General features: G+C 52.4%; 1 protein-coding gene across 1 annotated transcript; it reads left to right on the top strand.

Moving 5' to 3' along the window:
* Window positions 1–1,962: 1,962 nt before the first annotated feature.
* On the top strand, window positions 1,963–25,527 carry CPD (carboxypeptidase D). Its single transcript, XM_027891468.1, has 21 exons — window positions 1,963–2,694; window positions 5,105–5,352; window positions 12,383–12,525; window positions 12,845–13,014; window positions 13,589–13,956; window positions 14,339–14,530; window positions 15,332–15,499; window positions 16,501–16,610; window positions 17,053–17,155; window positions 17,595–17,737; window positions 18,293–18,462; window positions 19,027–19,338; window positions 20,525–20,720; window positions 20,967–21,102; window positions 21,866–22,015; window positions 22,421–22,516; window positions 22,609–22,673; window positions 22,849–22,980; window positions 23,331–23,516; window positions 23,803–23,902; window positions 24,531–25,527. Exons 1-21 carry the CDS (start codon window positions 1,979–1,981, stop codon window positions 24,755–24,757), a joined length of 4,131 nt encoding a protein of 1,376 aa, XP_027747269.1. The 5' UTR covers window positions 1,963–1,978; the 3' UTR covers window positions 24,758–25,527.
* Window positions 25,528–27,880: the final 2,353 nt, after the last annotated feature.

The following is a 27,880-nucleotide window of genomic DNA, read 5'->3' as shown; positions in this document are numbered from 1 at the left end:
TAGGAACTTTCATCACCAGTGGGATTTCTTGGAAGTGCTCTGCTGGAAAACCAAGTGCTGATTTGATCTTGTGAAGTGCTGCCAGACAATATTAGCAGTTTTAACTTCCCCGCTGTGGCGTCACCCCTCATTCCCTCTGCGAGGAATCTGCAAAGGCTGCGCTGCTCCTTCTTTCCAGGTCATGGGAAACCATTTGCTGACAACCTTCAGGAGGAAACCACATTCCTGTTCCAAGGCTGGAATCAGTGCAGGGTGTCATGAGGCAAAAGCCACAGCTCCTGAGTAACCACCTTGCTGAGTGCCAGGGCTGAAGTTCACAGCAAGCACTGGCACGGGGCAGAGAGGAGGAGGAGGAGGGAGAGGAAGAGAAGGAGGAAGAGCAGGAGGAGGTGACTTCTTGCAGGTCGGTCCCTAACCTGAGGGTTTGCTCACTCAGGGATGTGGAAGACAGAGCTCTCCAAGGAGATGTGAAGGGTTTGTTGTTACTGGCTGCTGAGCAAATGAGCGGGTGACTCATCAGCCTTTGCCACATGCTGCTTTTACAATTGGTCTGTTGGAGTTCCAGACAACGGGGCTTTTATCAGCTAAAAAGGGAAATGAGCTCAGTTACTCTGGGTAAATCCAGAGCAATTTGTTTGTAGACTGAGGATTTAAAGCTGTGTGAGGGTGATCACTTCTGAGACAGTCAAATTGCCTCTTGATGTTCCTTCCTCCCTTTGGCTTAAGAACATCCTGATGACCGAGGTCTTTTGGATTTTCCAGTTTAATTAGATCTGAGGCATCTTTTTGGATAATGGATAATCCTTGTTCCCTGCTTGTCCCCTTCCTGATTGTGTAGTGCAGATGAGCCCCAAGAAAGATAAGCCAATTTACTCTCCCTTTCCTCAGGGCCCTTTTGATGCTCACACAGGAGTTTGCATCATCCGATCTCTTGTGCAGAGGATCCCAGAATGCTGTGACGGGAAGGAGCCACTCCACTGATGGTTCCCCTGAACACTGGTTTTATGTGCTGGACTTGCAGCTTGTGCCTCCAACAGGAAATGCCAGAGCTGGGAAGCAGATGTGTACACAAGATACTACTGGAAAGTTAAACAGGAATTGACAGGAATCTGCTGCTGGAGATGGATATTTTCAATGTTTTGTGCACTGCGAGGCAATTTTTGCAGAGTAAGGTGTCCTGCTTTTAGTCATCATCTCACCTGCCTCCCATAGGGAATCAGATGGAGGAAACCCAAAAGTACAATTTGTATCTCTTCTGAGGCCCACGGTTGTGCAGTCGCTGGCAGCACAGCCACACACCATGCAAACATCATGTTAAAATGTGTCCAAGCCCCAGAGGTGTGATCCGAGCAGGCAGTGTGGCCAGGGCTGCTCACATGCACTTCCCGCCAGGCAGACAGAGGCCCCAAAAGCGGCACTTTGTGCCCTCCGACCTGCAGCCTGACACCGTGCCCAGGCAAAGCCCACCCCGTCCTTCCACCCCAGGCTCTGGTTTGCGTTCAGACTTTATCCTCTGGAGAGGAGGTCAGGGTGCTGCTGTTTGTCCTTCTGTGCACAACTCCTCGATTATTATTCACCTCAGCCGCACCGTGCAGCGGCTCCGCGGGGTCTTAAGGGAGGGCAAATAATGAACGCGGAGAGCCAAGTATGGAGACGGAAACACCTCTCCGGGGACCGGGACCGCGAACGAGCCCCCCTCTCGCTCCCGCTCCGGTTCAGCCCCGCAGCGGGGCCGGGCCCGGGGGCACCGGCGCGGCCGCCAGGGGGCGCCGCAGGGCTCGATGCCACCCACCCCCTGCAGTGACGCGGTGCTCCCGCCGCCCCTCATTGGTCCCTCAGCGCCTCTCCCGGGCGGCTCCTCCCCCTCCCCCGCCACTGATTGGCGGGCGCGCCGGCAGGTCCCGCCCCCTCCCGGCACTGCCCCGCCCCCCCGGCGGGTCCCGGAGCGGCGCGGCGGGACCGGGGCGCGCGCGGGGCCATGGCCGTGGCGAGCGCGGCGCGGGGGTTCGGCCGGGCGATGCCGCGGCTGCTGCCGCTCCTCTGCGCGGTGCTCCCGCTGCTGCTGCTGCTGCTGCTGCCGCCGAGCCCGGCCCGCGCCCGCCACATCAAGAAAGCGGAGGCGGCTGCGGCGGCGTCGCCCGGCGAGGCGCTGCGCTACCTGCACTCGGCCGAGCTGGGCGAGGCGCTGCGGGCGCTGGCGGACGCGGCCCCGCCGGGCCTGGCGCGGCTCTTCAGCATCGGGCAGTCGGTGGAGAAGCGGCCGCTGTGGGTGCTGCGGCTCACGGCCGGGCTGGGCCCCGAGCGGCCCGACGAGCCGGCGGGCGGCGCGGCCCTGCCCGGGCGGCCGCAGGTGAAGCTGGTGGGGAACATGCACGGGGACGAGCCGCTGGCGCGGCCGCTGCTGCTGCGCCTGGCGGGGGAGCTGGTGCGGGGCTGGGCCGGCGGCGACGCGCGCATCGTCCGCCTGCTCAACACCACCGACCTGTACCTGCTGCCCAGCCTCAACCCCGACGGCTTCGAGCGCGCCCGCGAGGGCGACTGCGGCGACGGCGGCGGCGGCGGGGAGGGCGGGCGGGAGAACAGCCGAGGCCGCGACCTCAACCGCAGCTTCCCCGACCAGTTCGGCGCCGCCGAGCCCGACCTGGAGCCCGTGCCCGAGGTGAAAGCGCTCATCGACTGGATGAGCCGCAACAAGTGAGTGCAGCGCGGTCCCCCCTTCCTCCCCCCGTCCGACGCCCCGCACCTCGGCTCCGCTTCCCCGGAGGTGTCAGCCGGTTTCCATCCCTTCCCAGTGCTTCCCAGGAGGGCCTGGGGGGGAAGGAAAAGCTCCTTCTCCACCTGTTTTTCCCTAGCCTGCCTCCCCGCGTGGGCCTTTCACCGTAGCCGGGACCATCCTGCGGTGGGCTGGCCCCGGGGAGAGCATTTGGTGGCCCCAGTTTCTGTGCACCTGCCAGGGAGCCGCACCAGCCCCGCAGGGCACAGCCTGTGCCCTGCACACGCCCAGGTGTTCCCGGGCTCCCTGTCCATCTGCGCGTGTCCCACCTCCCCGAGATTGTGGCTGGAAACTTCCCTCATGAGCCTCTTGGTGTGTCGTGCTCTTGGGGCTGACAGTGCTTTCAGCATGAACTGTGGGATGCTGGAAGTGTCCGGGGTTAGGTGAGCAGCTGGTCTGTGTGCGACCATGCTGACAGAACTGCGTTGATCTGGGCTTCTTCCCCCCATCTCTGTGTTTCATGGAAAATTCCCTGGATTTAGCAATAATTCTCTGTGCAGCAGCGTTTCCAAATGCAGGCCCTGCTCTCACAGTCCTCTTCCCTGTCTGTCCTGGGGAAGCACACAGGGCTGAGCTGTTTGGCTCTCCCCTTCTGAGGAGGGGAGCAGTGGGAAGCTGCTGTGCCTGGAGTGGGGCAGCCCGGGAGAGGAAATGGCACTTTTGAAGCCCAGCCCTGGTTTGAGGGTCTGGGGGAGCCCTGGAAAGCTCAGTGGCCGAGGTGGGCACTGGCTCTTCGTTTGCCCTGTGTTCTACTTTTGGAGAGCTGTGGAAGGTCCAAACCACAAAGGTCAGTGCAACCGACCGTGGGAAGTTGTGCGGAGAAAGCAGGAAGGCAAAGTGGGATTGGATACAGGCAACACACTTAAACAAACTATGGCCCTCTTCCCAAAACAGGGATAGAGAGAGAGCTGGAGAGGAGGTGGCTGATGGCCACAATGTGCTGTTGGTTGACTCCAACCAACAGATACAACGTTCAGCATTGTGCGTTTCCTCAGCTTTAGGGAACAAAATTTGCTTGAACTCTATTAAATTTTGGTGGATTTATTCAGTATCTTTATTAAAACTTGATGGATGGCAGTGTCCGTGGGGATGCTGCTCCAGAGAAATTTCATGAACTTCACCAGAGTTGCTTGTCCAAAGGATCCTTTGGGAAACCTCTGGTGCAGCACTTTCCCTGTGATTTGGTTCATCTCAAAATGAGTTACTAGGGAAACTCATGTGCATTCTTGATACAGTTTTGAAAACACCTTGAGCCTTTTATTTTATTTTTTCCTGTGAGTATTTGAGGTGGGATTTGCTGTCAGCCGGGGTGAAACAGGAAGAATGCGGTGCTTTGTGCATCCCTCTGCCTGGCAGCACCAGTTGATACTGGTGTGATTGTTAGACTAACATAACTGCTGATAGAAAAATGAATGGGTAAACAGAACTGTTTGATTAAAAATGGAGATAGTGGGTGTAATGCAATTCACGGGGACTATTTTAAGCAAAGTAAAGGTATCGGTCACGTTACCTCTCCTTGGAAACCAAATCCCGTTTGACTGAGTGCACAGGAGAGCTCTTTTTCCCTCAGCGCTGGGTTTGGTGGGAAGAAGAAGAGCAGGGACAATTACCTTTGGGATTGAAGTGCTTGTGCTGCCTGTGAGCCTGTGTTGTTTGAGTTGGGATTTTAGCAGCTCTGTCTCACATCCAGATTTTATTTGTGTGAGTTGGTTCTGCTGTACCTGCCAGGAGTTGCTCAGAACTTGACGAAGAGCCGTGTACATCGGTTCGTGTGCAGGGCACTGCTTGTCTGGCACAAAGTTTGAGGGCTGGGTCTTAGGCTGCAGCAAGAGACTTGTTCCATCTCCAGTAATGCCAGATGTCAGTTAGGGGAGCCGATCAGCCAGTCCTGAGAGTTGATTATTGCAGAAAATCTGTAGATTTCTCCACAGTGCTCCCACTTGGACGCTGTTCAGACCCTCTGACAATCCTGCTGGCTGTGCTGGAGGCTGGAGTCTCCTAGAATGGTGTGTCATGTCCAGCAGTAGCTCACTGGGTGTTGAACAAGTGCCTGTCTGTTCACATAACCTTGGTGTAGCTGCAGCTCCGCAGGTGTTCTCCCTGCACGGGGCTGATGGAGCAGGGTCCAATCACTTCCACTTCCAAAGTGCCTGACTTACTGCTGGGCACCTCATCCAGTGAGTGCATTTTGCCTCGTTGATCCCAAACAGAGCTTGGAGGCTCCTGAGGGCTCAGTTTGGGTGGGAAAGCAGCAGAATAACTGGTTGGGTGGCTGTAGCCAGCTTCCTGTTGAAATTGTTCCAGTATGACTCTCCTTCTTCCCAACCCCAGGTTTCTGCTCTCTGGCAATCTCCATGGTGGCTCCGTGGTGGCAAGCTATCCCTACGATGACTCTCCCACACACAAGCCCACAGGAGTCTACAGTAAATCAGCTGATGATGAAGTCTTCAAATATTTGGCAAAAGCTTATGCATCTCATCACCCCATAATGAGAACTGGCAAACCCAACTGCCCTGGTGAGGAGGGAGAGACCTTCCAGGATGGGATCACGAACGGTGCCCAGTGGTACGACGTGGAAGGTAAGCTCAGCTGGCTCTGCTGGCTCACCTGACACTTCTAGGATCTTCTAGAAACAGTTTCTAAGAACTGGTACCCAGTGGTGATTACCACAGAGATGTTTGTAGGGAAGAGATCACAGCAAACCGGAGGATTCTTCCTGACCCTGTTAGCTGGTGGAGAGTTATCCTGCATATGGGAAACTTCATTTGCCAAATTAATTCTTCCTTAAGTCTCTCAGGGGTTACTAAATTTTGATACAGGAAAGAAGAAATGATTTTTAATGGTATTAAACCAATGCCAGTGTACTGTGAGGTTTTTTAACCTCACAGCTTGTGATTTTGTGATTATAGAATAGTCTGCTGTGAGGCTATGTAAAAGTTAGATAGATGATCTGAGCTAACCAAGGTGCTCTCCATTCCCTTAGGGAATCTGAGTCAATGGGAAGGGATCTGAGTAGGAGAAAATCCTGCTGCTGCCACCGCTCTGCCTGTGTGGAGGTGGCTGGGCTGCTGTGTGTGTGTTTGGTTTTGTTGAAAATGGAATTTAAATAATAGTTTATATGATGAGAGGCTCTCATGGAAGAGGCTCTGTGGGCTTGAGGGTTGAAGAGAAATCTTGGCTGTGTCATTAGAAGAAGTTACCCCATTGCTGTGCCCCCCTGGTGGATGTTGTACATGAGCCTCACCAGACAGGGCAGGAACTACTGTGGTGAGGAAACAACAAAAACCTTGCAGAAAGGATCCCAAGAGGTTGTGTTGCTCTGCTGGGCTCTGTCTGCTCTGATTTTCCTCATGCTGGGGCTGAGGGATGATGGCAGGAGTGCTGAGGAAGCAGTGGCATCCAGTGCTGTTTATCTGTCAGAGCTTACAGCTTAACGACTTCTAATACGACTCTTTCTGAAGCAAGGGCTGTGGAGCAGAAGCCTGTGCTAACCCTGCATCCAGCTTGCTTGGGAGGGAGGGAGAGGGATCCATCAGTGGGCCTGAACACACCAGCTCTGTGCTGGAAGAGGAAGTCTTGATTTTTAGCAGTGGCTGAATCATCCCCCAGGATTTCACTGACCAGATAAGATGTCGCGTTCAAATAAGATGCGGTTTGATCTCTTTCCCTACCACCTGTCTCCTTCCCTCCACCCTGCCGAGCACACCAGCCCTGGTGTTTGCTGGCTCAAGGTTCACTCTGCTGCCGTGAGAAGTCCAGCAGGAGGAAGGTTTGTGTAATCTGGTGACTTGGCTTACGAGGGAACAGGATATCCTGGATGATCTGTGCTGCCTGTTCTGGTGGCTTTTGTTACCGGCAAGCACCTCGGGCGGGAGGTTTGGTAATGCAGCTCTGAGCTCTTCTGCCCTCGTGATGCAGTGGGATGGGTGTGCTCTGAAGGGAAAGCGATTCCAGAGCTTTGGACTTGTGTTTCTGTGCCCCCAGAGAGCGGTATTTTTTGCTGCAGGGTTGAGTTCATCCTCCAGCTTCGATGTGAGGCAGCTGGTTAGAGGCTGTGGCACTGGTGGCTGGTGTGTGAACCTTTCAGGCTGCCTTTGCCCTGGCAGCGAGCAGAGCTTTCACCTACTTTTGTTTCACAAGAAATGGGAAGGTGTGAACTGTCAGACCACTTTGCTCCGTGCTGCCAGCACTGTGGTTTATTTTGTGTCCAACAGCCTCCAGCATCTGCAGAAATAAACCCTTTTCACTGTGACAAGTCACAGCCTCGGGCTCAGCGTTGGTGGCTGTGGGCAACTCACGGGCTGAGATTACAGGGAGGACACGACACGAGCTGAGTGGAACATTGCTGAGGCTGCAGACAGGATCCACTGGGCATCTGTGTGGTCTCTCTCCCTAAGCAGTAATTTACATCTCACTGCTGTTAGAGATGCCCCTGTGGAGGGTGCCAGCAGCCCTTGGAGCAGCTCCCCAGCCCAGGAGTTCATGTAAAGTGTAACTCGGGGGAGAGTGTGGGTGAACTGACTGATACCACAGGCCAGGGCACGTGTAACTTGGTCTTGTGTTAATTTATTGTGTCCCTTTGGGTTTGTAGGTTTTAACATTTATTTTTAGTGGTGGATGGAGAGCAGGCAAAGGGCAGTCAGTTGTGAGTGGTGTGACAGAAGGAGCAAAACCACCACAGGGGCTGTTTTGAGTCATCTGGGTTGCTCAGCTCTGTGCCAAGGACTGTGGAGGCTCGTTCTTGGAGCAGGAGGCCTTTCCCAGTGATTCCAGAATTTAAATGTGCAATGAAATGAGGATGGGGAAATCCCAGTCCCCTGCAGGAGCTTCCTGGGCTGAGCTCTAGAGATGGATAACCAGAGCATGTGGTTCACTGAACAGTGCAGGGCATGTGCTCACGGCCTCCAGACCAGGTTGTGCCAGGAGAGGCTCCTGCAGGCTCCAAGTGAACTAAAGCCAGGAAAAACAAAGAAACGAGAACATGGTGTCTCAACAGGTGGAAATTTTCCTGCCACATTTTATCATGTGCAATCAAACATGCTGGAGAGCAAACTGCCACGGGATTCATTGTCCTGGAGTTACCAGTTCAGGGCTGTGCTGGTGCCAGTCCCCATTAACTCTGACTGGAGTTTGCAAACAACCTCTTATGTGTGTCAAATCGAGGTGGCAAGTACAAACCATGGGAGTAATTGCTAAGGTCAAGTGTGCACAGAGAAAGATGGATCCCTGCCAAACAGCTGAATTTGGCTCCTGCATTCCAGCTGCTGTAGATAAGCGTGGCTGTGACTGGGGTGCTTCTTAAGAGGCTATCTCTGGTGTGCATGCTCTTTCTCTTCCTTCCTTTTTAACCTTTAAGGGTTTTAACTACCAAGTGGCTGGTTCAGATCAAGTAAATGCATGCATTTACCCCCATGGACTGGGGTATAGAAAGCAGCTAAGAAACCTCTCTAGTCTTATCTGTGGGCAGGATGTGGTTTGCCCCTTTTTTTTAAGAGCCCAGTTCAGAAACTGAATTCAACATGAAGTTCAGCAGTGTATTTTGTGGGCAGCCTTGGAAAGTTTGTTGTTACGTGTGGTCCCTTCCTAAAAGTTATTTTCTTGCTAGTTTGGTTCTTTGATGCCCAAGTGTTAGAGATGTTTCTGATCTCAAGGCACGTCTCAGGTTGGAAGTGGATTTAGGTTACTTGAGTAGCTGACTAGGTTGCTTTGTCTGTGGTTACCAACCACCCTGAGCTTCCAAACAAACAGCTTTTGGTGGCATCAAACTCAGAGCAGTTAGAATGAGTGCTGACAGCAGGGAGTGCTCCTGGCATTGCTGTGGTGGCCTCGGTTTCCTGGGCACAGCACGGAGCACCCAGAGTGAGCTCTGGTAGGAGCTCTCAGCCGTGTCTTTCTGAGCTGTGCCCAATTTTCTGTGCTTTTTTTTTTTTTTTTTTTCATAAAATTCTTACTGAAATTCTTTTTCTTCTTGAGAAAAGCACTGGCTTGATGGTTTGAGGGTCAGATGCCTCCTTTCATGTCTGTCATGAGCTGCTGGGCAGTGCTGTGCTGGTGCAGCTCTTGGGAAGACTCTGCCCTTTTCTTAGAGAGAAGGCTGTAGGGCTTTGCTGCTCTGGGCTGTGATGCAGCTTCTTCGGTTGGAGGCTCAGACCTCACCTCCTCTGAGCTTTAATGATTGCAGACTAATAGACCAGAACATTCCTCTGCCTCTTTGGTGCTGCTCCTGGTGCTCCCCTGATCTCCCGCTGTGAGATGATTGGTTTTATCCACAGAGTCAGCAACTTATGCCACATATTGAATCACATCTCCAGCTTGCTTGGTGCCATCTGCTCTCTCTGCAGAGCAGACACGACCTGCTTCTCTGCTTTAACTTCGCTGCAGGTCTCTTATCTCCTGATGTCAGCTCCAGTGAGAGCTGGAATTAGTTTTCTGCATGGTGCAGTTTGAAAATAGAGTCCTTCTTGGCTGGCCTGGAAGGCTTCTCTTGGCACGTGGAGTATTTATGGTATCTGGATCGCCAGGCTTGACTCTGGAGAGCTGCATTCCCCTGGTTTGAGCTTGGCAGGGAGCAGAGGCAGCCCTGCCCGTCACTGTGAGCTCTGCAGTGCTTGTGCTGCAGGAGGTCTGGGATCCCTGCCTGAAGCACAGTTCTGATGCTCAGGGAGAGGAATACAGCAGGAGAGAGGTTTGTTCTGAGCATGTTTGTGACCTGCTGCTAGCCAGGGACCGACTTGCTGTGACACTAAGCTGCTCATTTTCCCTTTTCTTTCCTCACTGACGACATGGCTATAGTGCTTCATGGGGAGGCTGGAACTTTTTGTAGTGTTAAAAAAAACCCAACTTCTTGCAGTGTCTTTGCTAAAAGACACCCTGTGGTTAAAAATGCGGAAATAAATCCCTCAGGTTATCCCAGCTGTTACTCAAACAGAGTAGAAGCACTGTCCTCTAGTCTGACAGTTCTCTGCTTCAAGGGTGTTTTTTCTGCTCTACTCCTGGCTGAGCACAGGTCTCTCTTTACCCCTCCAGATCTCTGCAGAGCCAGGAGAGGTTGTGCAGATGGTACATGGGGAAAATACGTAGTTCCACGTGCTGTAAAAATAGCTGTCCTGCTCTGCAACAGAGCCATGTGAAGGCCAAATATGTGCAATGGATACAATCCAAATTTTCAAGAATGCAGTGGACTACTTTCTCCAAGAAGCAGTTTTACCAAAATTGATGTAGCAAGCTCTAATTTAGTCCGTTGCTGCTCTATTATGGGTGAGCATCTGTCCTAAATTTGCTTGAATGGCAGATGAAGCGCTAAATATGTTTCATAATGGCTCTGGTTTACGTATGGATGTTTTCAAATGCATTAGCATCCTGCTATGAGCAGATGGTTATGGGCTGGCAAATTGTTTCACTCGCGTGGTGTTTACTGGCGAGAGAGGAGCCCGCTGTGCTTTGCTGTTCTGAGCCTGGTAAGGGGAGCTGAGCAGAGCTGAGGGGGGATCAGATTCACAGGCCTTGTTTCTCTAACCCTTTGAACTGAGCTGGAGAGTTATAAAACCCTCAAACACTTTCTGGCCCCTCGTGCTGGACAGAAGAGTCCCTTTCCTGTTTTGCCGTCAGCCCATGCACGAGCGGCAGAGCTCTCCTTCTGGCTGCCAGTGACATTTAATTTGTTACAATAAAAGCCCTGCGTTCCCCTAGCAGCAGACTCCCAGGAGAGCTGAGAGGAACTGGGACATCTTTGTTGTGGTACCATCCTGCACATCCTCCCAGGGGTCTGTTCTAAATCCTACTTTAGGCTCTCAGTTCCTCCCTGCTTTGCTGGACTGCAGTGGGGCTGTTGAATTCAGAGCAGTGGTCCCTGACTTTTTGAGCCACCACCTTTGCTGTAAAGCCTCCCTTGCTTGGCACAGTGCTGCTGGTGGCTGTTGTTGGCTGTGCATTAACACAGGCTCTGCCAGTGCCAGGCAGTGCGTTTGCACTGGGATAAGGATCCATTCTGGGCACTTAGCTGACCAGCACCACGGAGGGTCCCTCCCCTGGCTTGGGAATGATCAGGAAACTGCTCAGACAGAGCAGGTGAAGTTTGTTGGCCCAGCACTAACGTAGCACTTCAGTGGGCCAGGCAGAGGGTGGGAGTACAGAGCCTGCTGGGGTTCTGCAGGACACCTGCCACAGGCCTTCTGCTTTCCTTCTCCTGGACTTTGCATCTGCCTCCTGTGGGGAAAATGCAGAGCTGTTCCCTGAGAGATGGGCGGGCTTCTGAGAGCCACTTTGACTTCCTCAGCTCATGCAGAAGAGGCCCATTGCCTGGGCCCCTGTGTCCAGCTGGCACTGGGAGCTGTTCCACTGGGGTGTGGAGCTCTCTGGGCTCGGTGGTTGCAGTCTGACACTCCATTCTGACTGGGATGTAACTGGATAAGGTTGTGTAACCCAGAAGACATCACCAGCACGCCTAAAACGTAGTGTGGTGTGTCTTTCCTACTGACCCAACTGCCTGAGTGGGTGGTGGGAACAATCCTCTCATGTGGTCATGACGTCTGGCTACAGTCATGTGGTGGGATTTGTCAGGCTGACTCTGAAACCTGTTTCACGGACTTGTGGTGGTTTTGGAATGTCCTTTTTACTACTGAAAGCTCCCGTAAATGTTTAAAGGGCTGAACACTTGCAATCTCCAGCAGCATGCTCAGGTCTGGGCTCCAGATCATGAATTTCCAAGTGCTGTGTTGGCCAAGAACAAGTTTCTCAGCCTTTCTCAGGTGCATAAATCTGTCCTGTACTCCCCTTGCAGGACCTGGCTGCTGTGGGGTTGCAGGAGGCCTCGGCAATGAGGGAGGCATCACTGCCCTCCTAAACTGAGAAGAGAGTTTCCTGAAGGGAACTTGCTGCAGTTCACTGCACACTCTCACTATGTCAGACCTTGACAGACTTTCTGCCAGGGCTGCACTAAATATCAAGTAAATGCAGATCTTCTAATAAGGATTTGGAGGAAAATTGCACCTGAGGAGTTAGAGAAGGGGAAGCATTGCTCTCGCCTTGTCTGGAGTTTTGCAAAGAGACTTTTGGGAGAACAATTTTGTGGCCCTTGAAAGTGATTTCAGCATGCAGATTCGAGTGGCCACCTCCCAGGCTGATAGTCCATTGTGTTCTTTTGTATCAGAGACCTCAAGCTCATTTTGGGAGAAGTAACTTCTCCCACAGGCAGACCTCACAAACGTGAAGGTATTTTGGAATGCACAGTGATGGCAGTGGGAATGTTCCGAGTCCGGTGTGCCTGCCCTGCTGTACTGGGTTTGCTGTGTCTGGAAATGTAAAATGAACCCATATGAATTTCCAAGTGCTGTGTTGCCAAGTTCAGCTGATGGAGCAGTGAGACCAAAGGAACTTTGAGCTGTCGGTGGCTGATTTGAGTGGCCCAGTGTGCTCGTTACTGGGAGAAGTGGAGCTCAGTCTTCCCTGGCTGTCATGATAATCTGACCTGATTTGTGTCCTTAGGTTGCTCCCTCTGGAGCTGGGGCAGCATCCTGGGGAGGTGCTGAGGGGGGCTGAAGGACAAGGTGCATCCTGGGGTGGGATGTGTGTGCATTGCCCCTGGGCCATGTCTGTGCCTCCCTTTCTCAGGTGGGATGCAGGATTACAACTACGTGTGGGCCAGCTGCTTTGAGATCACACTGGAGCTGTCCTGCTGCAAATATCCTCCAACCTCTGAGCTTCAGAAGGAGTGGGAGAACAACAGGGAGTCTCTCCTTGCTTTCATTGAGAAGGTAAGTGTGGGCTGGGCTGGGTGTGGGGGCGGCAGCCTGGGAAACCCGTGTGCCTGTGACAGGCTGGGAGCAGCGTGCTCGGGTGCTCTTGTGACTTTGTTTGCTGTGTGAGGTAGCACAGCTGCAGCAGCTGTTGTGTGGAGGTGGGTGGCTACAAAGCTGCTGTGTATCTCTGTGGTTCTGCCACAGCTCCCACAGCCTCCACAATAACAGAGCTCTGGCGAGAGGGACCTCATGGGGTGCAGTGTTAGAGGGACCGAGGACACGGTTCCCCTGATGTTGTCTGTCTTCAGCCAGGCCCTTGCATTGTTTTCCTCAGGTTCACATTGGTGTGAAAGGCTTTGTCAAGGATGCAGTCACTGGAGCTGGCCTGGACAACGCGACCATCGCTGTTGCCGGTATCGCTCACAACATCACAGCGGGCAAATTTGGGGATTACCACCGGCTGCTCGTGCCTGGGACCTACAATGTGACTGCAGTTGCCGTGGGGTAATGTCTCTGTGGCAGCCTGTGTCCACACTGCCAACTGCTCCTCTTCCTTCACTTGTTTTCCTCCCCCCCAGCACCTTACGTGTTTAAGAGGCTTGGCTGTAAAGGCCTCCAGCTCAGAGCTGCAGCTGTGTTTGCTCACCCTGTGCCCTGTTGCAGTGGGGTGCTGTTGAATACACAGAATTTTTGTCACCTTTGTTTGACTGCTTGTATCAAACTGCATCTTACTTTTGTGCAAAGGGAGAAAGCGGAGTGGGGTCACCCCAGTAGGAGTTGGTGTTGTCCCAAGCCTGGGTGTGAATGTGTCACTTGCCTCTTGGCTTGTTCTGTGATACACCTGGGGCTTCTTCCCTGCTGAGCCTGTAAACAGGAACTCGTCTCTGATGCATCAAGGACAGCAGCAGAGCTGGGTTCAGTGGTAGTGGGATATGTCCCATCAGCTGTTCCTGGTGAATCTTTCACAAGGTCATTAATATCCCAGGGTGTTTGGGCTGGTGTGGTGGAGGGACTGCAGGAATTTGTTTTCCCTCCGTTTGCAGAGCCTCCTTGCTGAAGCCAGTTGTTTTTTTCACAGTTACACCCCAGTGACCAAAGAGAACGTCGAGGTGAAGGAGGGAGACGCAACAGAAGTGAACTTTTCCTTGCAGCCAACTGTGATGCCACCAGCTCTTAATGTCACCCAGTTCGCGACAGCGCCGGCTCCTGCCACTACCGTCACCCCCACCCCTGTGCCGACAGAAGCCCCAAATCCAACCTCTCTCCATGAACCCATCCAGCCCGTGGACTTCCGCCACCATCACTTCTCGGACATGGAGATCTTCCTGCGGCGTTACGCCAACGAGTATCCCAACATAACCCGCCTCTACTCTGTCGGCAAGTCCGTGGAGCTGCGGGAGCTCTACGTGATGGAGATCTCTGACAACCCCGGCATCCACGAAGCAGGTGATGTGGGAAATCCTTCTTAGCAAGTGACAGACCCCTTGCAGCGGGAGACTGTGGGCAGAGCAGAAAGGAGTGTAGAGCTGGCACCTGCCTCAGTAGAGACTGAGCTGCTCCTTGCATATCCTTTGTAAGAAGTGCAAGTGCAGTGGGTGGCACTTGTGTGGGGAGCATTGCTGGGGACATTTGTGCTGGTCATGAAGCCCTGGGGACAGAAGGAGCAAGGGGCTTCCCTGAGACATTGTTCTTTTTGGTGATGTGGGAGCAGAGGGTAGATTTTTAGTTAAATACCTTGCAGCAAAACCTGCAAGAGCAATGCTCATGGTGGTGAGGTATCTCCAAGTGGTGGCTGTAATTGTCTCTTTGATGTCACCGATGTCTGCAGGTGAACCAGAGTTCAAGTACATCGGGAACATGCACGGGAATGAGGTTGTGGGGCGAGAGCTTCTCCTGAACCTCATCGAATACCTCTGCAAGAACTTTGGCACAGATCCTGAAGTGACTGAGTTGGTCCAGAGCACACGGATCCACATCATGCCGTCTATGAACCCTGATGGCTATGAGAGATCCCAGGAAGGTATTGCTGTCTGTGCTGAAACGTCTGTGGGGTTTCTAGCTCTGAGAATAAGCCTTTTGGGTTCATGGTACCTCTGGGAAATCTGGGAGCCGTGCTGGAGCAGATGTGCTCTCTGCACAGGGAGGCTGGGAAGGGACTTGGGGAAGTGATCAGTGGGTGGACACGGACTGCAGGATGTGGGTGCTTGATGGATGCTGGAAGCTGTTGGAGAGAGCTCTTAAGCTTCAGCAGAGCTATATGTTGCCCCTCTTTGGGTTCCCATATGGTTTGTGTCTAATCCAGGGCTTATTTAAAAAAAAAGACATTTCTTTGACACAGCTCTTGCCTTGCTGTGCTTTGGTCCATTCTCTCAGTAAATGTGCTGTGGGAGCCAGGCTGTCTGCAGAGCGCTTGTCCATGGATAACACAGACTTTTATCATGAGGCTGAAATTGGCAAAAACATCCTTCGGGGAAGTCTTAAAACTACGTGGCCCTTGCAGATTGGCAGAACAAAGTGCGTCCAGAATCACCTGCTGGAAGCAGAGCTCTGCTCGGGTCTGACAAAGAACTTGCCCGGCTGGTTTGAGGAGGGGAGCTCTGAGGTTTCTGCGGTCGCGACATCCGGCTGCACAGATTGTTCATGGTTCGGTGCCCCTCCGCTGGCTGAGGTCTCAGTGGCACTGAGAGCCTGAGCAGACACCCACTGGAAGGGCCCCCAGGCATTCCTGAAGGGGAGTGTGGGTGCCCCTCTCTCGGTGAAGCCTCTGTGCCAAAGTGGGAGCTTCACTGGGCACGAGCTTCAACCGGTGTTTAATTTTCAGGAGACAAAGGAGGTACCGTTGGCAGAAACAACAGCAACAACTACGACCTGAACCGGAACTTTCCAGATCAGTTTGTCCACGTGACAGACCCTCCACAGCCAGAAACTCTTGCTGTCATGGCCTGGTTGAAGTCTTACCCGTTTGTGCTGTCGGCAAACCTGCACGGAGGTACCACGAGCAATCCGAGCTCCTTCCTCTGGGCTGGGGTTTGTGGGATGGGTGGGAGTGTGCAGGGATATCTCCACAGTGTTCTAGGTGTGCACCGAGGAGCTCTCCTGCTGCGAGATGGAGGAGAAGGTAGAAACATAGGGTGAAAAACCATGTCCCCAAACGTGTTTGGAGAGAGTTAAAGAGGCTGCTGGGAAGATCCCAACCACTTCTCTGAAGGGAGCAGATGGGAACGATCATGGCAGATCATGGCAGATGGAGATGGACTCTTGTCAGCGCTTGCTCAGCAGCTGGTCTGGGAATGGGATGCAGAGCTGTGGCTGTTAAAGGCTTCACAGTGTTTACAAAGTGAATGCAATCCCTGCCTTGAATCGCATGGCGGAACTATGAAATTTGCTGTAATTTAATTATCTTTTTTGGAATAATCTAAATGAAGTCTCTGTGTATTACAGCTTATTCCCTGGACAGTTTGTCTGCTGGCTTGTAGCTGTGGTAATTTGCAGGTGGCTGCTTTGTGCCAGCATGTTTTGTTTGTAGTGCAGAAGTACCGTGTGTGGGGATGAGGGGGCTGGCAGGTGTCCAGCAGCGGTGGTGTCTGGGGTTTCATGGTGCTATTAGTACAGCTTCCTTAGGGAAACCTTCAGCAACAAACTCCAGAAGGCTGAAAAACTGCATCATTTGGGTCAAAAGCATCATGCATGCTGTAGGAAATTCCTCCCCTTGCTTTCACTTCCCTGTGAAAGCAATTATTATGTGGTTGTGCTCAGCCCTCCTTCGTGTAGGAGCCAAAGCTGTGATGTGTCGAGGCTTTGGTTCACCTTTGGTGTTATCTCTTCCTGTGCTTCTGTTGTCTTTTCTATCCACTGGGCTTAATGCTTTGTTTGATGCCAAGTCCTGAGAAACAGAAGACTTGGCACTCGCTGGGGAATAATTTCCCTAACTATGCTGAGGGATGACTGGGAAAGCACCCAACTATGAGCCAAAGCTTGTTTTGCCTGCAGGTTCTCTGGTGGTTAATTACCCCTTTGATGACGATGAGCAAGGAATAGCCATCTACAGTAAATCCCCAGACGATGCTGTGTTCCAGAAGTTGGCACTTGCCTACTCCAAGGTAAGGCTCGAACAGGATCATGGGCTCATCCTGCTGGGTGAGCTCCAGGGAACCTCCTGAGCAGCTGGTAAAGGTGGGCACAGGTACTGTGGGTGCCTGGTGTTGCAGGCACAGCAGAAGGGTCCCCCAGGAGACCCCTGTTCCACGAGTGATGTCCAGCACACTCCATCTGCAGGCACTGAGGGAGGAGACAGAGCTCTGTGCAGGCTCAGGGAACAACACACTGAAGGGTGTTGGAAAATGCTGTTAACTGGCTGGGAGGAGGGCAGGGATATCTCTGGGTTGTGTTTGGGTGTGGGTGCAGTTGGTGCTGCAGCCACACAAACACACCTCTGCGTGAACCTCTGTTTGGTAACACCAAGCATGTGACTCATGGTAGAGCAGAAGTGCCAGTGGCTGTGGAGTGCAGACTCAGCTTCACATGTTGCATCTTGTTTTATAGGAAAATGCGAAGATGTACCAGGGAAGCCCTTGTAAGGATATGTACCCCACTGAGTACTTCCCACACGGCATCACTAATGGGGCTCAGTGGTACAATGTTCCAGGTAAAGTACCCCTTAAATCTCCTGCACTGTGTGTCTCCCAAGTTAATGCATGTGCAGCTTAAATAATTTAGTCTAATCATTCAGGAGCTCTGCACTGGTCAGCCCAGATTAATGGGACTCAGGCTTCTTTTATAACCTCTTCAATAATGTACCCAGATAAAGTTATTCCTGGGGGAAGGAATTTATAGTGTAGTTTTCCTGGCTATTAGCAGAATGGTTTCATAAAATTTTACAGCACTTTATTAGCATGAAAGGTATTTACAAGAAGGAAGGTTATTTGTCTGCTCTTTTGGCATCTCTTTGAAGCTTGAATCCTGCCCTGTGTAAAAGCCTTCTCCCTTCAAGTTTGTACTTCATCTTTCTCTGCTGTCTGATATTTTGTTTTAACTGTGATACTTCAGAAGACCTTGTCAAAATTCTTTTTGCATTCCTGTTGTAGGTGGGATGCAGGACTGGAATTACTTGCATACAAACTGCTTTGAAGTGACCATTGAGCTGGGCTGTGTGAAATACCCAAAAGCTGAGGAGCTGCCCAAGTACTGGGCCCAGAACCGCCGATCACTGCTGCAGTTCATGAAACAGGTGGGACACTTGGACCTCAGGCAGTCACGTGAGCTGCTTCTGGGGTTTGTTTTAGACATACCACAACAAAAAAGCTGATCTATGGGCCGAAGCAAGTGCTGCTTCCTGGCCAGGCCAGGTACCTGCTCCACAGAAATCATCCCCATCAGAACCTGTCACAACTCCTTTTGTCCCCTCCTTCTCAACATACCGAAAATCTGCATGGAAATAGCAGCCAGGTGATGCAGGTGTGGGCTTTTTATGTACCACTACCTTGGGTTTCCCTAGGCAGGAGTGGTCCTTACGTGCTGTTCCTACCTGAGCCGGGGCTGCTGCACACCTGGGGTGTGCAAACAAAGGTGTGGAGCAGCGAGTGCCGTGCTGGCACCCACAGCCAAACAATTGCTCATTGTACTCAGCAGGTGATCTTTGGCCACTCCAGCTACTGGCCAGTCTAACCTGAACCCTTTTGGAACATCCTGCTCCTCTGGGAACGCTGGAAGTCCCGGGTGGGAGGTGGTGGGGCGCGGGTGTCGGCGAGGGCCGTGTCTCAGCAGGGCTCGGGTCTGTGCGCAGGTTCACCTCGGCGTCTGGGGCTTTGTGCTGGATGCTGTGGACAAGAGGGGCATTCTCAACGCCACCATCAGCGTGGCCGACATCAACCACCCCGTGACCACCTACAAGGACGGAGACTACTGGCGCCTCCTGGTCCCGGGGACTTACAAAATCACAGCGTCCGCCCGAGGGTGAGCGAGCCACGGCACGAGCAGCTGCGGGACTGACTGCCCCGTCTGGAGTATCCCAGCCCCTCTGCCCACAGCAGATGTAGGAATGGGCAGTGCAGAGAGAGAGCAGTGTGAGGCTACCCTGATGTCAGAGACTGCTCACCTGGCTCTGGTGTGCAGTCCCAATCTTCCCTTGTTTGGAGGTGATCTGGTGAAGGAGTGGATAACTCAGTGTCCTTAGGGGAAATTCTCTTCCAGGCAGCTGCCCACAGGAATGACTTCATCACTTCAACTGCTGCCAAAACTCTGTGTTAAAGCAGCCTGACTTGCTGTCTTGCCAGTCTGCCACGTAACCCTGCAACACCTGAGCCAAAAGCAGCTCAGCGCCATGTTGGGCCCTGAGCTGTTCCCTGTCCTGCCATTCCCATTCCCTTTTGAACTGTTCTTGCTCCTCGTTTCTACCCTTCTCACTCAAGGCTGGGGAGCAATAGCAGTCCCACGTGAAAATGTGGTAAGGAAGGGATGGCCTGTTGTCTGAGGTCTCAAATGCCTGATGTTTCCTTGTATCATCTTCTCCCTGGGCAGGTATGATCCAGTCACTAAGATGGTGGAAGTTGGCAGCAAAGGTGGGGTGCAGGTCAACTTCACTCTGTCACGGACAGACAGCAAAATGGAGGAGGGAAAGGTGCTGGTCTTGAACACCCCAGACACAAGCAACCCCAACGAGAAGGAGTTTGAGACCCTGATCAAAGATCTGTCTGCTGAGAATGGTCTGGAGAGGCTCCTGCTCACCTCCTCCCGGGATGTGGCTCCGTACCGGTACCGCCCGTACAAGGACCTCTCCGAGTTCCTCCGAGGCCTCTACCTGAACTACCCACACATCACAAATCTCACCAGGTGAGAACAAAGCAGCAGTGCTCAGCTCCTCCCTGAGCAGCAGCCTGAGGTAGGGATGTTGTGAAATTGTGAGCTGTGAACACAGATGGGGAGCTCATCCCTCCCCTTCCCTGTGCTCCCTGAGATGGAGGGAGCCCCATGTGTAAGGACATGGTGGCAGGGCACTATGTCTGTGTGCTTTTTCCTGAGACATCATTTTATTGACTTAAACCTGGAGTGCTCTTGGTTCCCCAGGTGTGCCTGGGACTGGCGATATTCCCAGCATTGATATCTCAGGCTTCTGCAAATGCCTCTGTTCCATGCTCTCCATTTCTTTTCTAAATCCTTTCTGACATCCACCCTGCTAAAGAGCCCCCATCAAAAATGATCTGGTTTGACTTACAGATCTCAGATGGCCTTTTTTCATTGTCTGCCTCCAGATTTTATTTCAGTAGTGTGAGACACGTTTGAGTGAGCTTGCCCTGAGCCAAGGTCTCTGCCCTCCTGCAGGAGACCAGCTGCTGCCATCCTCTGCTTTCCTTTGTAACCTTACCCTCTGTCAGCTTTAGAGAGCACAAATCCCTTTGTCCCAGGACCTCATTTGCTTGTTGCCACCAGGCACAATGTGCTCATGTGCTGTCCCCACTGGTGCCAAGGCTGCTTTGCTGATCTGTAGCCTCTATTGTCCCTGCAGTTGCATCAGCCCTGAGTCTGTTCCCTGCTTTCCCTGCATTCAATTTGCCATCTTAATGGCATGACTGTAGCAACAGCTCCTGCATTACTGGGAACAGGCCCCTTTTGTCTTCCACACTGGGTAGTTGATAAATTAGTTTGATGTCCAGGTGTATCCTGCTCTGAAGAAAAAAAAAAAAAAAACACAAACAAACCCAAAACAACAACCACCATTGGCAGCACAGAGACATCCAACAGTTCCACGCTTATCCTGCTCTCATGGGCTATATGGAGATGTAGGGAGCACTGGGTGTCCTGGATACACTCTTACACAGATGCTGCTGTTCAAACTGATGTTCCTGGTGAATTCTATTCAGTGCTGCTGCAAATCTGCCCTCGTGATGTGGTTGTGTTTTGCTTGCCTTTGCAGCCTCCTCAGTGGGGTTCCTTTCCACTGTGGGATTTCTCCGTGAGGTCAGGCTGGAGTTGCAGCTCAGTTCCTGAGCTGACACGCACGTTTCTCTTCTCTTGGCAGTTTGGGTCAGAGTGTCGAGTTCCGTCAGATCTGGTCCCTTGAAATCTCCAACAAGCCCAACCAGTCTGAGCCCGAGGAGCCCAAGATCCGCTTTGTTGCCGGTATTCACGGCAACGCTCCTGTGGGGACAGAGCTGCTCCTGACCCTGGCAGAATTCCTTTGCATGAACTACAAGAAGAACGCTGCTGTTACAAAGGTGAGGGACCACTGCAAGGGATCACCTTGAGCCTTCCTGAGGTGGCAGTGCCCACTGGGAGGGACTCGTCTTGCTGACACCGGCCTGGGGCTCGCGGTGATCCTGTGTGTAAGAGGGAGGTGTGCGATCCGTGGAGGGAATGGGAGCCTCAAACTGCAGTTCCTAGGATGAGCTCTGGGGAAATGAGCTGTCCAGAGGATGAACCCTACTAATTGCACCTTGTGCACTGTTTCTGCTCTTGCTCAGCTGATTGACCGGACACGGATTGTGATTGTGCCTTCCCTGAACCCGGACGGACGCGAGGTCGCCCAGGAGAGGGGCTGCACGTCCAGCATAGGCCGGACTAACGCTCATGGCAGAGATCTGGACACGGACTTTACAAGTAAAGCAGAGCAGAGCAGTGATGTGTAGTGTCCCTGCTGCAGGAGTCTCCTGCTCTGGAGCTGGGTGGAGTTGTTCAGATAGAGGATCTGCCTCTAAAGAGGGCAGCACTCCTGCCCTGGAGTCCAGGCAGCACAACTGCTGGCAAGCTTCCACAGCTTGAATCCCCCTTACAGACAGGAATTTGCAGTCTCTTTATGTGCAAGAGATGAAGCAGAGTTCTTTAGGAATAGTCCCGAGGTCAGATAACACCTGATATATTTTTTACTCTTCATTGATTTCTTTCATCTCTCAAAAAAATGCTCTCTGTTTGTGCTCCCCAGAAACAGTCTCCTTTTTTTGGTGCTTTTCTGGTTTCCATGTAACTGTAGCCATAGCACTGTATCAGTGCTATGCCCGCTCTTCCTGAGGAGGAAGTGTTCTCTGCCCAAGTTGGGCTGGGATCATCCCAAATGCTTTCTTCACAAAATGTCCATTCTGTGACATTGTTTGTTGTGAGCAGACAAACATGAAACACCCTCTGCAACACAAAACTGAGTAGCCTGGGGAAGTAGTGATGCTTCACATCTGCTTAGCTTTGCAGATGAATTCCCCCTGTGGGTAGTGAGGACTGGGTGCTTTACTTGATCAGTCAGGTGCATCTGCTGAGATCTAACAGATACTTTTTAATACGTGCAGCAGACTTAAATTAAGACATAAAGGATGTCCTTCTGGCCTCTCAAACAGCTGAGGAAACTGGTTCTATTTGCTGTTCTGATTTACAGGCAACTACACCCGGTACTTGGGGACACGAGAGCCTGAGACCAAAGCCATCATGGAGAACTTGATCCTGAAGCAAGATTTCAGCCTCTCTGTTGCCCTGGATGGAGGATCCCTTCTTGTCACCTACCCATATGATAAGCCAACCCAGTCAGGTATGACAGAGTGCACAGTTACCCTGGGGCTGTCTCTCCACAAGTTCGTGTTGACCCCGTGGTGTCAGAGCTGTTTGAGCTGCTGGTGTTCTGTAGCCTCCTTTGTTTTCAGCCCTTTGTATATGGAGTTGACAGTCTGTAAGTAAAGCTATGAAACCTCTCAGGGTTCAGCTAAGGATCAGAACACCTACAACTTCTGTTCCTACAACAGTATTTCAACCTTTCCTCTGCCAAAGTCAATGCAAAGTCTGCTTTTAATACAGCCCCTCGGTGTCAGAGGAAATCAGGAATGCCCCTGGAACAATGTGTGTCACTGTTTAGTACAGGACTGTGGGGTTAGAACGGGAATCTGCCCCTCCAGGTAATGGGAGTTGCACTCTCAAAGCCTCACTTTTCTCGTTGTAGTGGAGAACAAAGAAACACTAAAGCATTTGGCATCTCTGTATGCAAACAACCACCCAGTGATGCACTTGGGCCAGCCAGGCTGTCCAAATAAGTCAGGTATGTTTGGTTGAATCTTTTAACCCCCTGTCAGCTTGTGGCAGACTCTGCCGGAGCAGCTCTGTCTGACAGCTGTGTTCTTGCTCTCACAGATGAGAATATTCCTGGTGGTGTGATCCGTGGCTCTGAATGGCACAGTCATTTAGGAAGCATGAAGGTACTGCTGCATGGCACGAGGCTTTCCGTGTCTGCTAAACAACCAATAAAAACCCTATTTTTTCTGATATCTGGGCAAAACTTCCCTGCCTTTGGCTGCATTTTGCAATACCTCTTACATTTTTTAATACCTCTTTTTTTTTTTTTTTTTGTAACTGCGGTGATGTTTTTTGCAGGATTTCAGCGTGACATTTGGTCATTGTCCTGAGATCACTGTTTACACCAGCTGCTGCTACTTCCCGAGCGCTGGACAGCTTCCTGGCCTGTGGGCAGACCACAGGAAATCTCTCCTTAGCATGCTTGTGGAGGTGAGCTGTGGTCTGTGGGAGGAAATTCTGGCAAGGAGTGAAGGTAGTGGGGAGGGGGAGAGGAAAAGAACAGCATGGAGAGTCTTTGTGGTTTTGTTGGTGCTGTGTAATTACAGACAGTCGTAACTTAGGCTGTATGAGGAGTGGGTTGAACAGAGGCAGCAAGTGACCAGGACATGTTGACACGAGAGTTAAACATCTGTGCTGTGTTGCCTTGCAGTTTTATTTATTGTGGGGGTCAGGGCTGGGGAGGGGGCTGTATTTTGGGGGGGAGGTCAGATCCTATTTCATTTCCAAAGGCACCGTACGCTTGGACCTGAAGGTGAAGTGTCTGAAATGCTTCGTTTCAGGTTCATAAGGGAGTGCACGGGATTGTCCAAGACAAGAGTGGCAAGCCGATTTCTAAAGCTACCATTGTTCTGAATGAAGGTTTGAGGGTCTATACTAAAGAAGGGGGCTATTTCCACGTGCTCCTGGCTCCAGGTTTTCACAGCATCGATGCCATAGCCAACGGGTACCAGCAGAAACACGTCAAGGTGCGTGAATGTCCATGTCAGGGATCTTCCCCCACTCCCTGCACACACAGACTTCCCTGTTTAGCTGCTGATTATGTGCCATCAGGAGCTGTTTTCTGCCTTGATGCAATGGATGGAGAACAACTTGCCAGCACAGCGGGGTTGTTTGAGCAGTGGCTTCTCTTTCCATTGCACTTGTCTTTGCTGGCTGGGGCAGGACTGGGTGGATGACAAGTGTCTCTCTTGTCTGGACACCCAGTACAGGTGAAAACTCTGAGGTGATCTAATCTCTCGTGTCTTTGTGCAGATCTTTGTACGTGATGATGCACCCAGCTCTGTCTTCATAATATTTGACACCGAAAACAGGATTTTTGGACTGCCGAGGGAGCTGGTTATAACTGTTGCAGGTAAAGTGACACTTTTTATCAAAGCTTTGAGCTTTGCTTTCTGTACCAGTTCGTGCTGACCGTGACCCTCTGCTGATCTGGGAAAGCAGCCTTCAGACTTAAGCCATCTCCAGCTTTCCCTTTTGAAAACACACTTTTCCATGCAAACTGGTCCAATGGGTCTGGTGATGCTGGGCTAGCAGGAGGAGGGAGGGAAGTAGAGTGTGTTGCAGGGATTTGGGGGGTCCACAATGTACTTTGAGATGCCTGGAATGGGGAGAATTGGTGCATGGAGCTGGGAGATCTGGTTGCTTCCCCAAGGTTTCTTTGGGTGGTGTGGCACCAAGTGAGCATTAAGAGATTGTTTTATGTTATCAAGGTGGAAGCTGCTGGGGGGGGTGAGAGTTTAGACTCAGTGGTCTGCAGAGGAGCTCGGTGATGCTCTCCTAGACTGCAGGCACAGAAAATAAAGTGAGTGCTGTTCTGTTCTGGGAGCAGCTCTCCCATCTTCCATGGCCTAGGAGGAAGGAGCAGGGTCACAGTGAGGTGAGGAAAAGCAGCTGTGACCGTAGGAGGGAAGAGGGATCAAGCCTGGGAGTCTCTGTGGTGAGGGAACATGGCATTAACAATCATGTCCTCTCTCTGGCAGGTGCAAGTATGTCTGCTCTGGTCCTCACTGCCTGCATCATCTGGTGTGTCTGCTCCATCAAGTCCAACAGACACAAGGACGGCTTCCACCGCCTCCGGCAGCACCACGACGACTACGAGGACGAAATCCGCATGATGTCCACCGGCTCCAAGAAGTCCCTCCTGAGCCACGAATTCCAGGATGAAACAGACACTGAAGAAGAAACACTGTACTCCAGCAAACACTGACACCTCCCGGGCAGGAAGGAGGTTGCCACGGACCAGAGCCGGTGGTGGGGGGCGGTCCCTGTGGTTCAGTTTTGAGACATCAGCTTCAGGTGTCCTCCAGAGGGGCAGGTGGCAGCTCCCAGCTTCCCTCTGTTTGCTCTGTCCCTATGTATGTGCAAATCAGTGGGTGCTGGAGGCTGTTTCTGGCATAAGGACATGGTTTTGTGACATTTTTGGGTCAAGATCTGGAGGTTCACATGAAGTGGTTTGAGAGGCAACTTGACAGGGTGGCCAGCAGAGGTTTTAGCACTTCCCCAGCATCTCAGCACAGGGAATAGATGGTGGGGAAGTGCCCCAAGACCTACCTGCCTGGAGTCGTGGCTACAACACTCCAAAAAGGTTTCTCTACCTGTTTTGATTTCATATTTTCCACTCTGTGCTTGGGGGGAAGCCAGATCCTTCACGACTCCACGTTCTGCAGGGCAGCCCTTGGAAAAAGCCCCCCCCAAAAAAGAAAAAAGCCTTTGATTTTCAGCTGTTCCCTTGGAGCTTTTCCCACCATGGGATTCTGTGGCCTGCTGTGATCTGCAGTGGTTGTGGAGCTCCTCTAATGTGTCATTATTTTCAGGGAGTGGCTTGGCACCCTGAAAGCTGGAGGACATGACATCATTCTTGATGTGAGCTGGAGAAAGTCAGAGCCTCAGTGAACTCTGACAGAGTTCCATTGCCTGCCAGCTCTGCCACGGGGCTGTTCCTGACTTCTGGGGAAGAAAGAAACTTTATCCCCATCACCCCTGGTTGTGTTTTGTTTGTGTAATAGGCTTGGCTTTGGGGGAGGTCTCATGTTAATATTACAACAGCTCAGTGTCTGCAAGAGCAGCTGAAGGTGGTTCTAAGGGAATGGATTCACTGATTGTAGAAAAGCAATCAGTTACCGCTCCACCTGATCAGCTTTGCTCAAATCCACCACTGTTCAGGAGGAAACAGTGAAATCTGAATACCACTGCTTTGTACTGGAGCAGCAGGGAGAGGTCGTGGGAGTATCCATGGCCCAACTTTAGCACTAAATTTGGAAGAAAAACTGCACCATTTGTCAGTTTCCACATAATACCATTTTCAGTCACCAAGCTCTGGTGATGGCAGGCAGCAGATTAGCTGCTGGTTTGGTTCTGTTCTGCTCCTGCAGCGTCCCTGAAGTGCAGAGCAGGAGCTCCACCTGTGTGTGTGGCTGCAGCTGAGGCTGCTCTGGGTCTGGGGGGCAAGGTGTGAGGAAGGGCTGAATTTGTGCTGAAGGAGGAGGGAAAAGCAGCCAAATTCTGTTGTGTAGCACTTGGCAGGAGGTTGGAAAGAGGACCTGCAGCGCACATCTCCAAGACATGTGGGATTTGTGGGGAATAGAAGGGATGTCCAGAAGGGAAGAATGGCTGAAATGCTTGATTTCTAAAGCCTTTGTGCATCTCTGATGTTCCTATGCTTTCTGGGCAAAAGGCTGGGGTTAGAATAGGCACTTATTTTCTTGCTGCTCGTTTTCTTTTTTAAATTCTTGCCCCACTGACCTGATCTCTGGGGTGCAGGAGCCTTAGGCCTCTAGTTTGCCCTGAGCTGCTCTGTCCTCCAGCAGCTTGGGGATGTCCACTAGAGAAACCCTCACGTGATGTCCATGGGGGGGATGTTTGCACCCAAATATGTCATGGGGTGTGCTCTGCAGGGCTCTGACCTGGTCTGCTCTGGGGGAGCAGCACACTGTGTTCCCCTTTTGAGGCTGTTGGGCTGTGTCACCTGGGGAAGAGGCTGTTCCTCACCCCTGCCTGTGGTGATGCCCTGCCGGAACTACGTGGCTGTGCTGTCGTTCTCATCATCTCATCTGGTTCTGTGCAGCTATCTGGGGGCACAGAGAGAACCCTCAGTCACCAGTGTACCTTCTTCCCTGTTCCACAGGGAATTCTACTGCAAGAAACATGAAGAGGTGTGGCTGAGGTGCTGTGCTGGGAACAGGGAGACGAGGCTGAGCATTCCCCACGCTCCTGTCCCCCCTGCCCTGTTCGTTCTGCAGGAACCATGAATGTCTCTGCCTGTTCCCAGCTCATCCTGCTGAGCAGGGGATTGGTTTTAGTCCTGTGTCCCTTTTCCATGTGTACCAGGCTGCAGGACAACAGCATTAATCCTGCCTCATCTCTGAACTGTTCCTCCTTTAACAAGAGACAGAGTAGGTTTTATTTGAAGTCGAGTTTGCAAATGGCTCTTAGGGTTCTCTTTGGGCTTCGTTTGCTCTGGCAGCAGGTAACGGGCAGAGCTGGCCGTGCTTTGTCCCTCTAGCAATAAGTCCTGGCCCTTTCCCTCAGAGTGCATTTCGCAGTTAGCTTGGAGTAGGCGTGTATATTTAAGGCGAGTGGATTTGAGATGTTTTGCAAACGTGTGAGACTTTTCCTACGCAGCAGGACCAGGTGGAGGTGCCTGGCTCTGGCCCCGGCTCTGTGCTCAGAACTTCGCAAGCGCTGGGACCGTTCCCGAGCAGTTTTGGGAAGGCAGGAGCGGCTGCCCCGAGCCCTCGCTCCGTCTGTCCGTCCGTCCGTGTGTCCTCCCGTGCCGAGGAGCCGGTCCCCGCTGTCGCTCCGTGCACTTGTGCCTTCAAATGTAATTTTAAAAGGGACTTGAATCGCCGATTCCTGGCAGCGGGAGGGGAGGGGGCGGCGCGGGGCCGGGCCCGGCTCTGCCCTCGGCCGCCGCCTGTTTTTTACCTGTTATACTGAGATCAATAATCTGTATAAAACTATTTTGATGTCCACGTGGGTTCTCTCGTTCTTGCTGCTGCGGGGCAGGGGCGACTCGGGGCTGTGAAGAGGGCGCTGGGCGGCACCGGGGGATCGGGAACCGGGATCGGGGGAACGGGAACGGGACCAGGGGAGAGGGAGCGGGGCTAGGGGACTGGGATCAGTGGATCGGGACAGGGGTCGAGGAGAAGAGAGGGAGCGAGACGGGGCGAGCGGGATCGGGAGCAGGATCTGGACCGGGGGACCGGGATCGACACCGGATGAGCGGGACCTGGAGCGGGAGATCAGGGCCGGGGGGAGGAGGAGCAGGATCTGCACCGGGAGATCGGGATGGGGCCGGTGCCGAGAGCGGCGCTGTGTCCGCCCGGCCGCT

This window comes from Empidonax traillii, unplaced genomic scaffold (genome assembly GCF_003031625.1).
Source record: "Empidonax traillii isolate 1590-97213 ecotype Southwest subspecies unplaced genomic scaffold, ASM303162v1 scaffold322:size1131127, whole genome shotgun sequence".
NCBI classification, from domain to species: Eukaryota; Metazoa; Chordata; class Aves; order Passeriformes; family Tyrannidae; genus Empidonax; species Empidonax traillii.
The sequence above is the reverse complement of the archived record's forward strand: the minus strand, read 5'-3'. Positions and strand labels throughout refer to the sequence as shown.